This window comes from Misgurnus anguillicaudatus, unplaced genomic scaffold (assembly GCF_027580225.2).
Source record: "Misgurnus anguillicaudatus unplaced genomic scaffold, ASM2758022v2 HiC_scaffold_27, whole genome shotgun sequence".
In the NCBI taxonomy this organism is placed as follows: domain Eukaryota; kingdom Metazoa; phylum Chordata; class Actinopteri; order Cypriniformes; family Cobitidae; genus Misgurnus; species Misgurnus anguillicaudatus.
Window position 1 is genome coordinate 634,477 of NW_027395277.1, and position 10,973 is coordinate 645,449.

Consider the following 10,973-nt stretch of genomic DNA (forward strand, 5'->3'; position numbering starts at 1 on the left):
CACTATCCTGCCTTGCAATAGGGTTTTCGGACGCAGTTCAGGGAAGAGAGCGGAAGAATGTCTAAAGCAAGAGACATTTACCACTACCACCATTCGCTGCAGGGAACAACACGCTCGGAATCACAAATAAAATATGATAAATAAAGGAACCGAACCAGAGTAAATACTGGCACTGCTTTTCATCGCTGGAGACAACTAATGGACATGAAAGAAATGAGGTTCCACTCCGAAATGACAACATTTCTTTTCGATTGGTAAGTAAGATGCTGTTAGTATTTCGCTAGAAGTTCACTTATAATAGGCATTGCGATAACCTATGCTCAGCTTGTACATGAACTACGGCTTTGTGCAGTAAATGTGGCTCCATCTGAAAGCAGCTAATGGCGATTCACTTTTAATCAAGAAACCGGCTTCACTGACGAGAAGCGCAATGACTATCGCATGCAAAATATCGCGCATCCTTAGCTGTTAGCGTTTTATGGTGCATTTACACCAACCGCGGTAGAGGCGTGAAGCGCGAGTGATTTCAATGTTAAGTCAATGTGCAGACGCGTTTGAACGGGTTTTCACCCGTTATCTACCAAGCTGATGTTAAAATGTAACATTAGCTAAGAAGCTTGAAATGTCTTCGATGATAATGAACACCAAATGGACGCATGAAACGTAGCGTAAAACATTGCAATTTTAATGAGACCGAATGGTTTTTTTTGTGATTAATGATAACTTACTTAGTTGCTAATGTAAATCAAACTTGATATATGCTGCTAAATTAGCAGCTGCTAAATTAAAATAGACCAACTCACTTTCTGGAGGTATACTGCCCCCGTCTGTTTGGAGTGTGGAGTATGAATTGATTTTTTTTTGTCGGACATTTTAAATGGTCCCTTTAATGGATCGAGAGAAGAGGAGCAGGGACCCCCAGTATAACAAGAAAAAAATCACGTTTTTTTCTTCTCAAGTTAAAAGTAACTTTACTATCCAAAGGTAGGAAATTCATATGGTCACCTTACACGCTCCATTGTTTGACAGCCTACTGCCTAACAATAAAAATATAAATACAGAAGACATTAAAACATTGACAACATTAAAGAACAAGATCCAGACAAACAAAACAATAAACATTGAAGAAACATGACGACAAGTATGTATAAATAAGTAAACTCAACTAGCTGAGTGCTGTTAAACAGCCTACTGCCTAACAGTAAAAACATAAATACAGTACATTAAAACATTTAAACATTGAAAACATAAAAAACAAGATCCAAACAGGCAAAACGGTAAACATTGAAGAAATATGACAAGCATAAAAAAAAATAAACTAAAACTAGCTGAGTGCGGATATACACAGTATGCTCATATTTTAAAGAGTTTTGTTGTACAATCTAATTGCTGTATGCACAAAAGACTTTCTGTACCTTGTGGTCCTAATTTTCCTTTGCAGGAGTCTGCCACTTATTAGCTTAATGCATTTAGTTTGATGCTTAATTAATTAATCCCCAAAATTATTTTGAATTCAAACAATATTTGGAGGACCCCTGGTAATGCCCCTACAGACCAACTGTTAAAACACCCATGGTGTAAAGTTTTTTCTAACTTTACATGCTTAAATATAATCGTTCCATGGATTCACTTCTGGGTAAAACATCATCTTTATCTTTAGGTGGGCGCCCTGTTAAGATAAGAAAAAAGTGCACTAAATAATACGCAAAAGCATTATATTTGTGTCCATGCAGAATAATTGTTGTAAAGGTGACATTGTCATCTCCCATTGCACTTGCTTGTCTCTAGCTAAACAATAAAAACATAAAACACATCATACCTCCACCACGTAGTATTGGGCTAGAGTAAAGTGTTGATCCAGGTGTAATTTTATAAAACCCAAGTGTTTTGTCGTTTTCCAATTGTTTTCCTTCAAAAAATATTCTGTAGATGTCTGACAACAGAAAACACACACAAATATAAACACAGGTGAATTTGATTTCATTTATAACTCCTTTGCATCAAAATGTATACCTTTTAAAAATATTTTTTTATAAACTCTCAAGAGTGAATAAATAAACCTTTAGCATATCCCCATCCAGAAAACCAACGTCTATTTTTCTCTTTTAACTCTCTTATGGTGGTGTTCTCAAATCTTGCTCTTGAAGTTGCCACATCTAATGCAACTCTTTGTCCATGATGAGTTGTCAGGAAAACCTTGAATATCTCTGAGTTTCTACTGTAACGTAACAAAAACACAAAAAGCACAAGGATTGCTATAATCTGTAGCAGAATCATAACACCTGTTGCCAGCAGTTGTTTCAATTTCACTTTTCTTAGTTTTTTTCAACTTGTGTGCACGCCCTTTACTGGCTCTCTCTAGTGTGTGTGAGAATATGCGCATAATATACTGCACAGTGCGCAGCAAGGACGCGCCAAAGGCTCTCTCTGGCGCAGCTCGACACTTCCAGTTTATAACCTGATTTAATCATAGAATAACACATCTATATTTCCATTTTAATTTATTAGTAAACTAAGTTGGGGTGTTTGCATGTGCACGTGCATGCGATGATAGAAGTTTGTCATGCATATATATTTTAAACTCAGTTTTTCTTTCTCTGTTGTATGACACATATTTATCTCATCAAAACAGTAATAACAAAAATACAAAAATAACACTCTTGTTTTAGTAAGCAGACACAGTTGTTTGATTTGTGTAAAGCTGATTCAAACATTACATGTTCATCCGTGGTATATCCGTAGAATTCCTCCTGGGCACAATATCATCTTTACTTTTAGGTGGGCCAAGGCCTGTCAAGATACAAATAAAAAAATGCTCTTAATTAAACAGATTCAAACATCATATTTATGTCCATGTAACATGATTAGCCATAAGTGGCGTCCATTGCATTTGTTTATTTCTTTAAATGAACAATAAAAAACACAAAACACATCATACCTGTTTGTGATATTCTTGGTGCAATGAAAAGAGTTGATAAATCTGTAACGTTATAGAATCCAAGTGTTTTGTCCTCCTTATTCAGCAGGTCTTCAGAAGAAAACGTACCAGGTGGGTCTGACTTCCGATAGATCCTTAACTCTCTCGGGTCTGACAAGAGAAAACACACACATGATCACAGGTCAAATTTGATTTCTGCTATAACGTAAATCTTACAACTTTCCATTAAAATGTGTACCTTATAAGAAACATTTTCTTCAATTTTTACTCTCAAGAGTGAATAAATACACATTTTTCCTACCATTATAGTCTTTTCCAGGAAATGAAGAGCTAATTTTTTCTTTTAACTCTCTTATGGTGGTGTTCTCAAATCTTGCTCTTGAAGTTGCCACATCTAATGTTAGTTTTTGTCCATTGTGAGTTGTCAGGAAAACCTTGAATATCTCTGTGTTTCTACTGTAACGTAACAAAAACACAAAAAACACAAGGATTGCTATAATCTGTAGCAGCATCGTAACACCCGTTGCCAGCAGTTGTTTCAATTTCACTTTTCTAAGTTTTTTTCAACATGAGTGCACGCCCTTTACTGGCTTTCTCTCGTGTGTGTAAGAATAAACGCATATACTGCGCAGTGCGCAGCCAGGACGCGCCAAAGGCTCTCTCTGGCGCAGCTCGACACTTCCGGTTTATAACCGGCGGCGTCTTTTCAAACAAAAGTGGACGCAAACGGTTAATATGGAAATAATGTTGTCTTTCTGTAAATTCAAACAAATTAGCGTCGCACACCTGAAGTCAATGGAAAGGTGCGTAGGATAAGACGACGAAAAGTCTCAAAATATACAAAGAACAATTCCCGCACACTATCTGCTTGCTGAAAAAAATATTTTTAATGAAAGTTGCGTTGCAACGTTTCGATCAACTGATCTTCATCAGCCTGAATGAATAGAATGTTACAGGTATTTTAAGAATGTTCTTATGGACGTCAGCATGAGCTAAGCATTTTAAAAGATAAGTGAGCAAGTTAACAACCCAAATCAACAACCGCTATTCATTATAATCTGATTTACTCATACAATAACACCTCTGTATTTGCATTTTGATCTATAAGTAAACTAAGTTCTAAGTCTGAAAATATTGCAGTTGTGCGTGTTAATAAGCTTGTTCGACTTCATGCGGCGCCGTAAGAACCTTCAGCCGGATGACGTCAAAGTACCGCGAGAGCGATTTAAAGGAGATTCCTCCGTATGAGTTCGCAAATCGCTCTCGCGGTACTTTGACGTCATCCGGCTGAAGGTTCTTACGGCGCCGCATGAAGTCGAACAAGCCTAAACTTTCCACCACAAAGCGTCACCGTTTACATGACAACCACAGACATGAGCTTCATCTAGTGGTGTGGTATTTCTGAATCTTGATTAATGGCTAGATGTTTGCCAAATGGCAGATTTCCTCATTTTAATGGGTATGTAGAGTGCAGTATATAAAGTTCAAGTCATTTTTTTAGTAGAAAAACTGATAATAGCACCCCAATCACAAGAAAACATCAAAGAGAAAGATAGATATTTACATTGTGCCAATAACTTTGTTTATTTATGACTAACTTAACTGTAACAAATAATCATACATAGTAAACAGTATAATGTGTGCAACACCATACATTACAATAACAATATATTATTGTATGTACACATTTATGTTTTTTAATTTGAAATGAAATTGTGAAGAAAAAAATATAACACTGTTTCTGGATATTTTCATGCAAAAACCTTACATATTCTGCCTAGAAAATTTCTGTTATATTTTATAATAAGTTTGTAACAACACGTAAGATTTTCTTATTTTGCTGTTGCTTATCACTTACAGTAAGCTCTATGTAATGCAATATGTAGCAATATTAATAAAAAATACTAAAGGAGAATTTGTTTAACTGGGAAAATAGTATTGAGGCTCATAAATTCATAATAATGGAAACAAAATATGAATATAAATAGATTCAACTTTTAAAAAAATTAAACAATTGTATTTGCTTTATGTAGAGACTATGTAAATATTTAAAAAAATATTTTGAAACATTTTTTCATTACCATTTTATAAAACATTGTCTTCATATAATTTCATAAAGTTGTTTTGAAAAACTGTGTCAAAAGGTCTGTAAAAAATGTAAACTTAATGTAGTTTCATTTAACAATGTTAGTGTAACTATTCAGCATCCATTTCCTAAAGCAGAAATCTCTTTGTCTTGTTAATAGTGTTCTGACATTATTGCTTTCCCAAAGATACTTTGAAATTTCTAAATGTAAAATGTTTTTAAAAATTTCCAGTGGGAATTAATAATCTCTTTAGAAATAAAGAACAGCCTGCTGATCTCACTCAACTCAGAAATCAGATCTCAGATCAGTCTCCTGTTTGTACTGTAGATGATCCGGCTCTGTTGGATTTGTATGATTGTTCTATATTGTCTGGCTGTTGGAGACATTTATATGACGCTAAGTTAAATACAAATATTATTATAACTTGTTAAGGTGCAGTGTGTTCCTCCTGTTTTACGATGTGGAAATAAAGCATCAGAGAGAACTGGTAATCTTCAGTAATATGTCAAACTTATCAATCTGTAAAGTTCCCAAATCCAAAATATTTCTTTATATAAACTGCTCCATGTCTTCGTCCTTCACCTCCTGGCTCTCCTGCGCTGCAGTCTCATCGGTGTTCCTGCAAGACATTTGATGATCTTATTATCTATCTATTACAGGTTAAATCCATCATTCTTTCCAATTCATATTATTTCTTTCCACTCTATCATAATAAACTACTAATATAATTCTTTCTTAAACATGCAATATAAAATTTTATGTTATGATAGAAGTTTGTCATGCATATATATTTTTAACTCAGTTTTTCTTTCTCTGTTGTATGACACATATCTTTATATCTGTGAAACTCATCAAAACAGTAATAACAAAAAAGACAAGAATAACACTCTTGTTTTAGTAAGCAGACAGATTTGTTTGAATTGTGTAAAGCTGTTTCAAACATTACATGTTCATCTGTAGTCTATCCATAGAATTCCTCCTGGGCACAATATCATCTTCACTTTCATGTTGGGCACAGCCTGTCAAGATAAAAAATGCACTAAATAAAACAGACACAAACACCATATTTATGTCCATGTAACAAGTGGTTAGCCATAAATGACATCAATCTCTAAATAAACAATAAAAAACACAAAACAAATCATACCTGAATATGGTTCACTTGGGAAAATGAAAACAGTTGATAAATCCGTAATGTTATAGAATCCAAGTGTTTCATCTAGTGATCGACCGATATATCGGCCGGCCGATACATCGGGCCGATTTTAGCAGGTTTTAGGTGTATCGGCATCGGCCGATTCGCGGCTTGCGTTCACCGATAGCTTTTCCCCGGCATTAATTACAGACAGGCGCCCACAGGCAGCTCTGTGTTCTTTGAGGCTGCCTGCAGCCCGTGCATTGCCCCTCCCCCCACTAGCAGAGTGGAGCGCTCCGAGCCTGCTCTGGTAAGTTTTAAACTTCAAAGCATCTTTTAACTGTTTGACTGAAATATTGCCATATACTTTGAAAGTGTAAGCACGTTGCTCTATATGTGCGTGCAATCTTAGCTAAGAAAGTTTGGTGGTCATAATGGAAAACGCGAATGCCTATAAAACTGCTTGCCATTGTATTTAGGGAGCTTCAAATAGCCTTTAGGCTAACCGTATGCATACGGCAGCTGTTACGAACATCATAGGATTAAATAATGCTGACGTTGTTCCGTGATTTCGTGGTATTTATAGGAGTTTTATTCAGCGACCACCAGTCTGACGTTTGGACACGACGCGTGCTCATAATGCCGCAAGCGAACGCAGGTCATCAGCCGAACAGCTGATCATAGCTGGACATGCTGGGTTTTTAATTTTCATCTCCATAAATATATGTAGTAGTAAAAGGCTAAAAATTAATATCCATTGCTGATAGTTTCTCGTCATTGTGGAGAGCGCAGTTCATGGTTGCATACGTTTATGGTTGTTAACACGGAGTTTCGCGGAATTTTCGTCAGCGAAAAAAAATAAGAAATATGACCCAAGCACTTAGTTCCAAACAGTTCCCACATGACTTTTATGTGACCGGAGAAGTGTTTTTTTGTAAGTTTTGTCAACATTTCTGTTCACTGGGAGCGCAAAGATACATGCACTCTCTCATCCGTGTCTCACTGCACCTCTCCCACGTGCACGCGCTTTACTATCTGACCGAAGTCCGTACACAAATCCTCATGTATTTGTTCAGTTTTATGCGTTTTAAGCGAGCTGAGGCAAACTAACTATCCCTCGCATTTATTATAGGGCAAGAGGGTGTGTGAGGTACAGAAGTGGGGCAATTGGCATGTTATTCAGAATTCTTTTTAAGTTGTTTTTTGATCAGTATTGCTGTTTACATTTTCCTTGTCTTCTTATTAAAGACATTTGCTCTACAAGAGATTAAGTTAAGTGCACTAAAACTTAGACCTAAGCATTAAATAGGTTGTAAATAGTTGGTTACTTTCATGGATAAAGTAAAGTGTTCCCCTTGTTATGCTGCTTGGTTGTTGCTACTGTGTGCAATGGTGTAATTATTATTTTATTTATGTATTTTAAGCAGCACTGAATTTTCTTACTTGTTCTACCTCACCTTACTATTTGTTAAATGTAGTTCAATAAATGTTCCTTTTTTAAATTAAGAGCTGTAACATTTGGTTTTATCATTGTGTCATTTTTATGATATAAACTGAATGAGAAAAAGCAGTATCGGCTCCAAATATCGGCTAAAGAAAATCGGCAGCCTGTATCGGTCATCGGCTAAAGCTGATGGAAAAAAATCGGTATCGGCATCGGCACAAAAAAATCCATATCGGTCGATCCCTAGTTTCATCCTCCTCATCCAAACATAAAAACCTATCGACTGGGCACTTCGGGTCTGACTTCTGAAAGATCGTTAACTCCATCTGGTCTGACAACAGAAAACACAAATATGATCACAGGTCAAATTTGATTTCTGCTATAACTTAAATCTTACAACATTTCCATTAAAATGTGTACAGTATAAGAAACAATTTCTTTAATTTTAACTATCAAGAGTAAATAAATACACATTTTGCCTACCATCATTGTATGTTCCAGGAAATGAAGAGCTAATTTTTTCTTTTAACTCTCTTATGGTGGTGTTCTCAAATGTTTCTCTTGAAGTTGCCACATCTAATGTTAATGTTTGTCCATCATGAGTTTTAATGTAAACCTTAAACATCCTTCTAAGTCTGGGGTAACGTAATGAAAACAAAAGGATTGCTTCAACTATCGTTTTTCCTCTTCTTCTTCTATAAATTCATTGTTGGGTTGCATACCAACTTTTTAGTGCATACCGCCACCATCTGTGCTGGAGTGTGAAGTGACTTCATTATAGGCGTCTGTTAAAAGATGTCTATTCTATTTTGTAACATTTGAAGTTTGAAACAACTTTACACAATTCAAACAAACCCTTCTTTCCCACATCTAGACAGCATATAAACAGTTCATATTATAGGAAAAAATGATTATGCGAATTTGCGAAATATGCCAAGTGAAGGAAACAGTTGAACGTGTTGTTATTTTGTCTTGGATATGAACAGAAAATTAATGAGTTAATAAGAAAGCTACCTGAAATAGGATGTAAATAAAATTTACAATCACCAACATATTAAACACAAAACAAGGATCCGGGAAAATTGTAAGGATATTTTTAAAATCCATTAATTAAGCATATTGGTCTTAAGAATAATTGTTCCATAGATTCACTCCTGTGAAAAACATCATCTTTATCTTTAGGTAGGCCTGTCAAGTGCACTAATGAATAAAAATCATGCAAAATGTGTCCATGCAGAATAACTGATGTAAAAGTGACATTTTCGCCCATTGCACTTCTAGCTAAACAATGAAAAACATAAAACACATCATACCTCCACCGAGCAGTCTTTCCCAAAGGTAAAGATTTTTTAAATTTTATTTATACAGCGCTTTTTGCCAGAGGCGTCATGCCCATTGAAACTGAGGGGGCACGTGCTCCTTTCTTTTGATCTGTTTAAAATGCCCAAATTATCAGTTTTCTGCTGCATCCGAGGATTTAAAACGTGTAAGAAACGCTCACAACATTTACAAACCCCAGTACGGTAATGTGCAGTTAACCTTCTCTGTGTAGAAAATGTGGATTAAAATGTGACCGTCTCGACGTTATATTAGTAGAGATTTCTAGATTCATCTTCTTGGCACAACACCAAAGTTCACCAGAGTTCACGGGGCGCGGAATCACACATGCTCACATATGAGGTAACATTTAATGCAAAAAATCCGTTCCTCTAATAATTTTATTTAAACATATTTTTTTAAAATCATTATTGAACATTAAAATCAACCACGTGGCTATAGCTTATGCCATTTTCGTTGTTTATATACTTTATGGATTTAAAATTACATTAATTTTATAAGATAATGCAGTTGTTGTGCAAAATGCATTAATGACGCAATTAAACAAGTCAATAAACAAAACGTAAATAAACAAAACATGCCTTTTCAGATGTAAATATGATGCCAATATGTCATTAATCCGATTGAATAGTATTTGATATAAAAGTTAGTCAACACTTTTTATTTTGGAGGTGTTTACATTAACGCAGGGGCGCTCAGAATGTTAGAAATATAAGTGCCATGGAAAAGACTGAAAGCTCTATATATAATTCATTTGATTTCTGTGTATGCACAAATTTTTGCGAGCTTTGCACACTGTGCCCCCTCAAAAAAAATGGTGCATGACGCCCCTCCTTTTTGTAATTGTTTAATGTTTCAAAGCAGCTTTACATTAATAAATGCAGGAGAAAACACAATCGGTGGATAACTTGAGAAGCAGAGTACAGCGGCTAAAATTAAACCGTACTAGTGAACGTACACTGTAAAAAATAAATTGTTGGCTCAATGAATTATTTTTTAGTAACTAGTTCCACAGAAATTTTACGTTCACTCAATTTCTGACTCCAAAGTGTTACCTGGATTGATGTTTTTTAGTTGGCCCAAACTTGACTCAAATATAAAAAAGTATGTTTGCTCAACTAGCTTTATAGTTCATTCAACTAAAATGTTTTAATCAGTTGAATCTTTAAAAACTTACAGCAAAGACTCTGTCAATTAAAATTTAAGTATTTACTCAATGTTTTGTGTGTTACTTCAATTAATATTTATTATTTGGGAATTTTTAAGAAACTTTTTTAAATTATTTATCAAATAATTTATGCTGGTGTTGTTAACAAATAATTAACTTCAGTCACATAAAAACAAAAGCTTTATTCACTTATCATACTGAACATACAGAATTAAGTCTTCTCTAAATAGAGGGCATAAAACAGTCCAAAAGGCACTCCAAAGTCCGTCAGAACATCTGCAGGGCCATTTAGGAGACTTTCTTCAGCCCTCTGGTCTGCCTCTTCCACATCATCACCGCTCTGGTTTAATAAACAGAGGAATATAAACACACACACATACATAAATAACATGTTTAATATAATTAAGCTTGACGGTGAAAGATTTTATACCCTAAAATTGCCAAATTTCCCTCAGACATCACACGTAATTGAATTAAACACTATTGGGCGGTTTTCTCGGACAGGACTTATCACTGACTAAAATACTGACATCTCTTAACATATGAGTGCTATTGTTTTGTGTCAAAATGCAAGCCAGTATTGTATTTTATAAGGTTTGTTTGTAAAAATGTCCCAATTATAATTAAGACGGAGTCCTAAACCCTGTCCGGTATTATCTTAACTAAAATAGCTCCACTTTAACTCGGACACATAACATAACACACACTTTAACTCGGACACATAACATAACACACCTTTATATAACTTATATGTTTACAAAAACGTCGAGTATTTGCGTCTTTGCCAATTAATATAGTCTAAAATTAACATTTATTTACAAACACTTACCTGACGTGACCTTGAGGAAACGGCTGATGACTTG

At 35.1% G+C, this 10,973-nt stretch overlaps 1 protein-coding gene and 1 long non-coding RNA gene across 2 annotated transcripts; both read right to left on the reverse strand.

The window, feature by feature from the left end:
* Positions 1 to 635: 635 nt before the first annotated feature.
* LOC141362493 (uncharacterized) lies at positions 636 to 3,528 on the reverse strand. Its single transcript, XM_073864650.1, has 6 exons — positions 3,240 to 3,528; positions 2,939 to 3,088; positions 2,718 to 2,790; positions 2,061 to 2,218; positions 1,820 to 1,933; positions 636 to 1,669 (listed from the first exon to the last, which is right to left on the reverse strand). Exons 1-6 carry the CDS (start codon positions 3,448 to 3,450, stop codon positions 1,596 to 1,598), a joined length of 780 nt encoding a protein of 259 aa, XP_073720751.1. The 5' UTR covers positions 3,451 to 3,528; the 3' UTR covers positions 636 to 1,595.
* A 985-nt stretch (positions 3,529 to 4,513) lies between these two features.
* LOC141362479 (uncharacterized) lies at positions 4,514 to 6,245 on the reverse strand. Its single transcript, XR_012368267.1, has 3 exons — positions 6,173 to 6,245; positions 5,972 to 6,044; positions 4,514 to 5,644 (listed from the first exon to the last, which is right to left on the reverse strand). It is a non-coding gene; the product is annotated as an uncharacterized lncRNA (long non-coding RNA).
* Between the last annotated feature and the right edge of the window lie 4,728 nt (positions 6,246 to 10,973).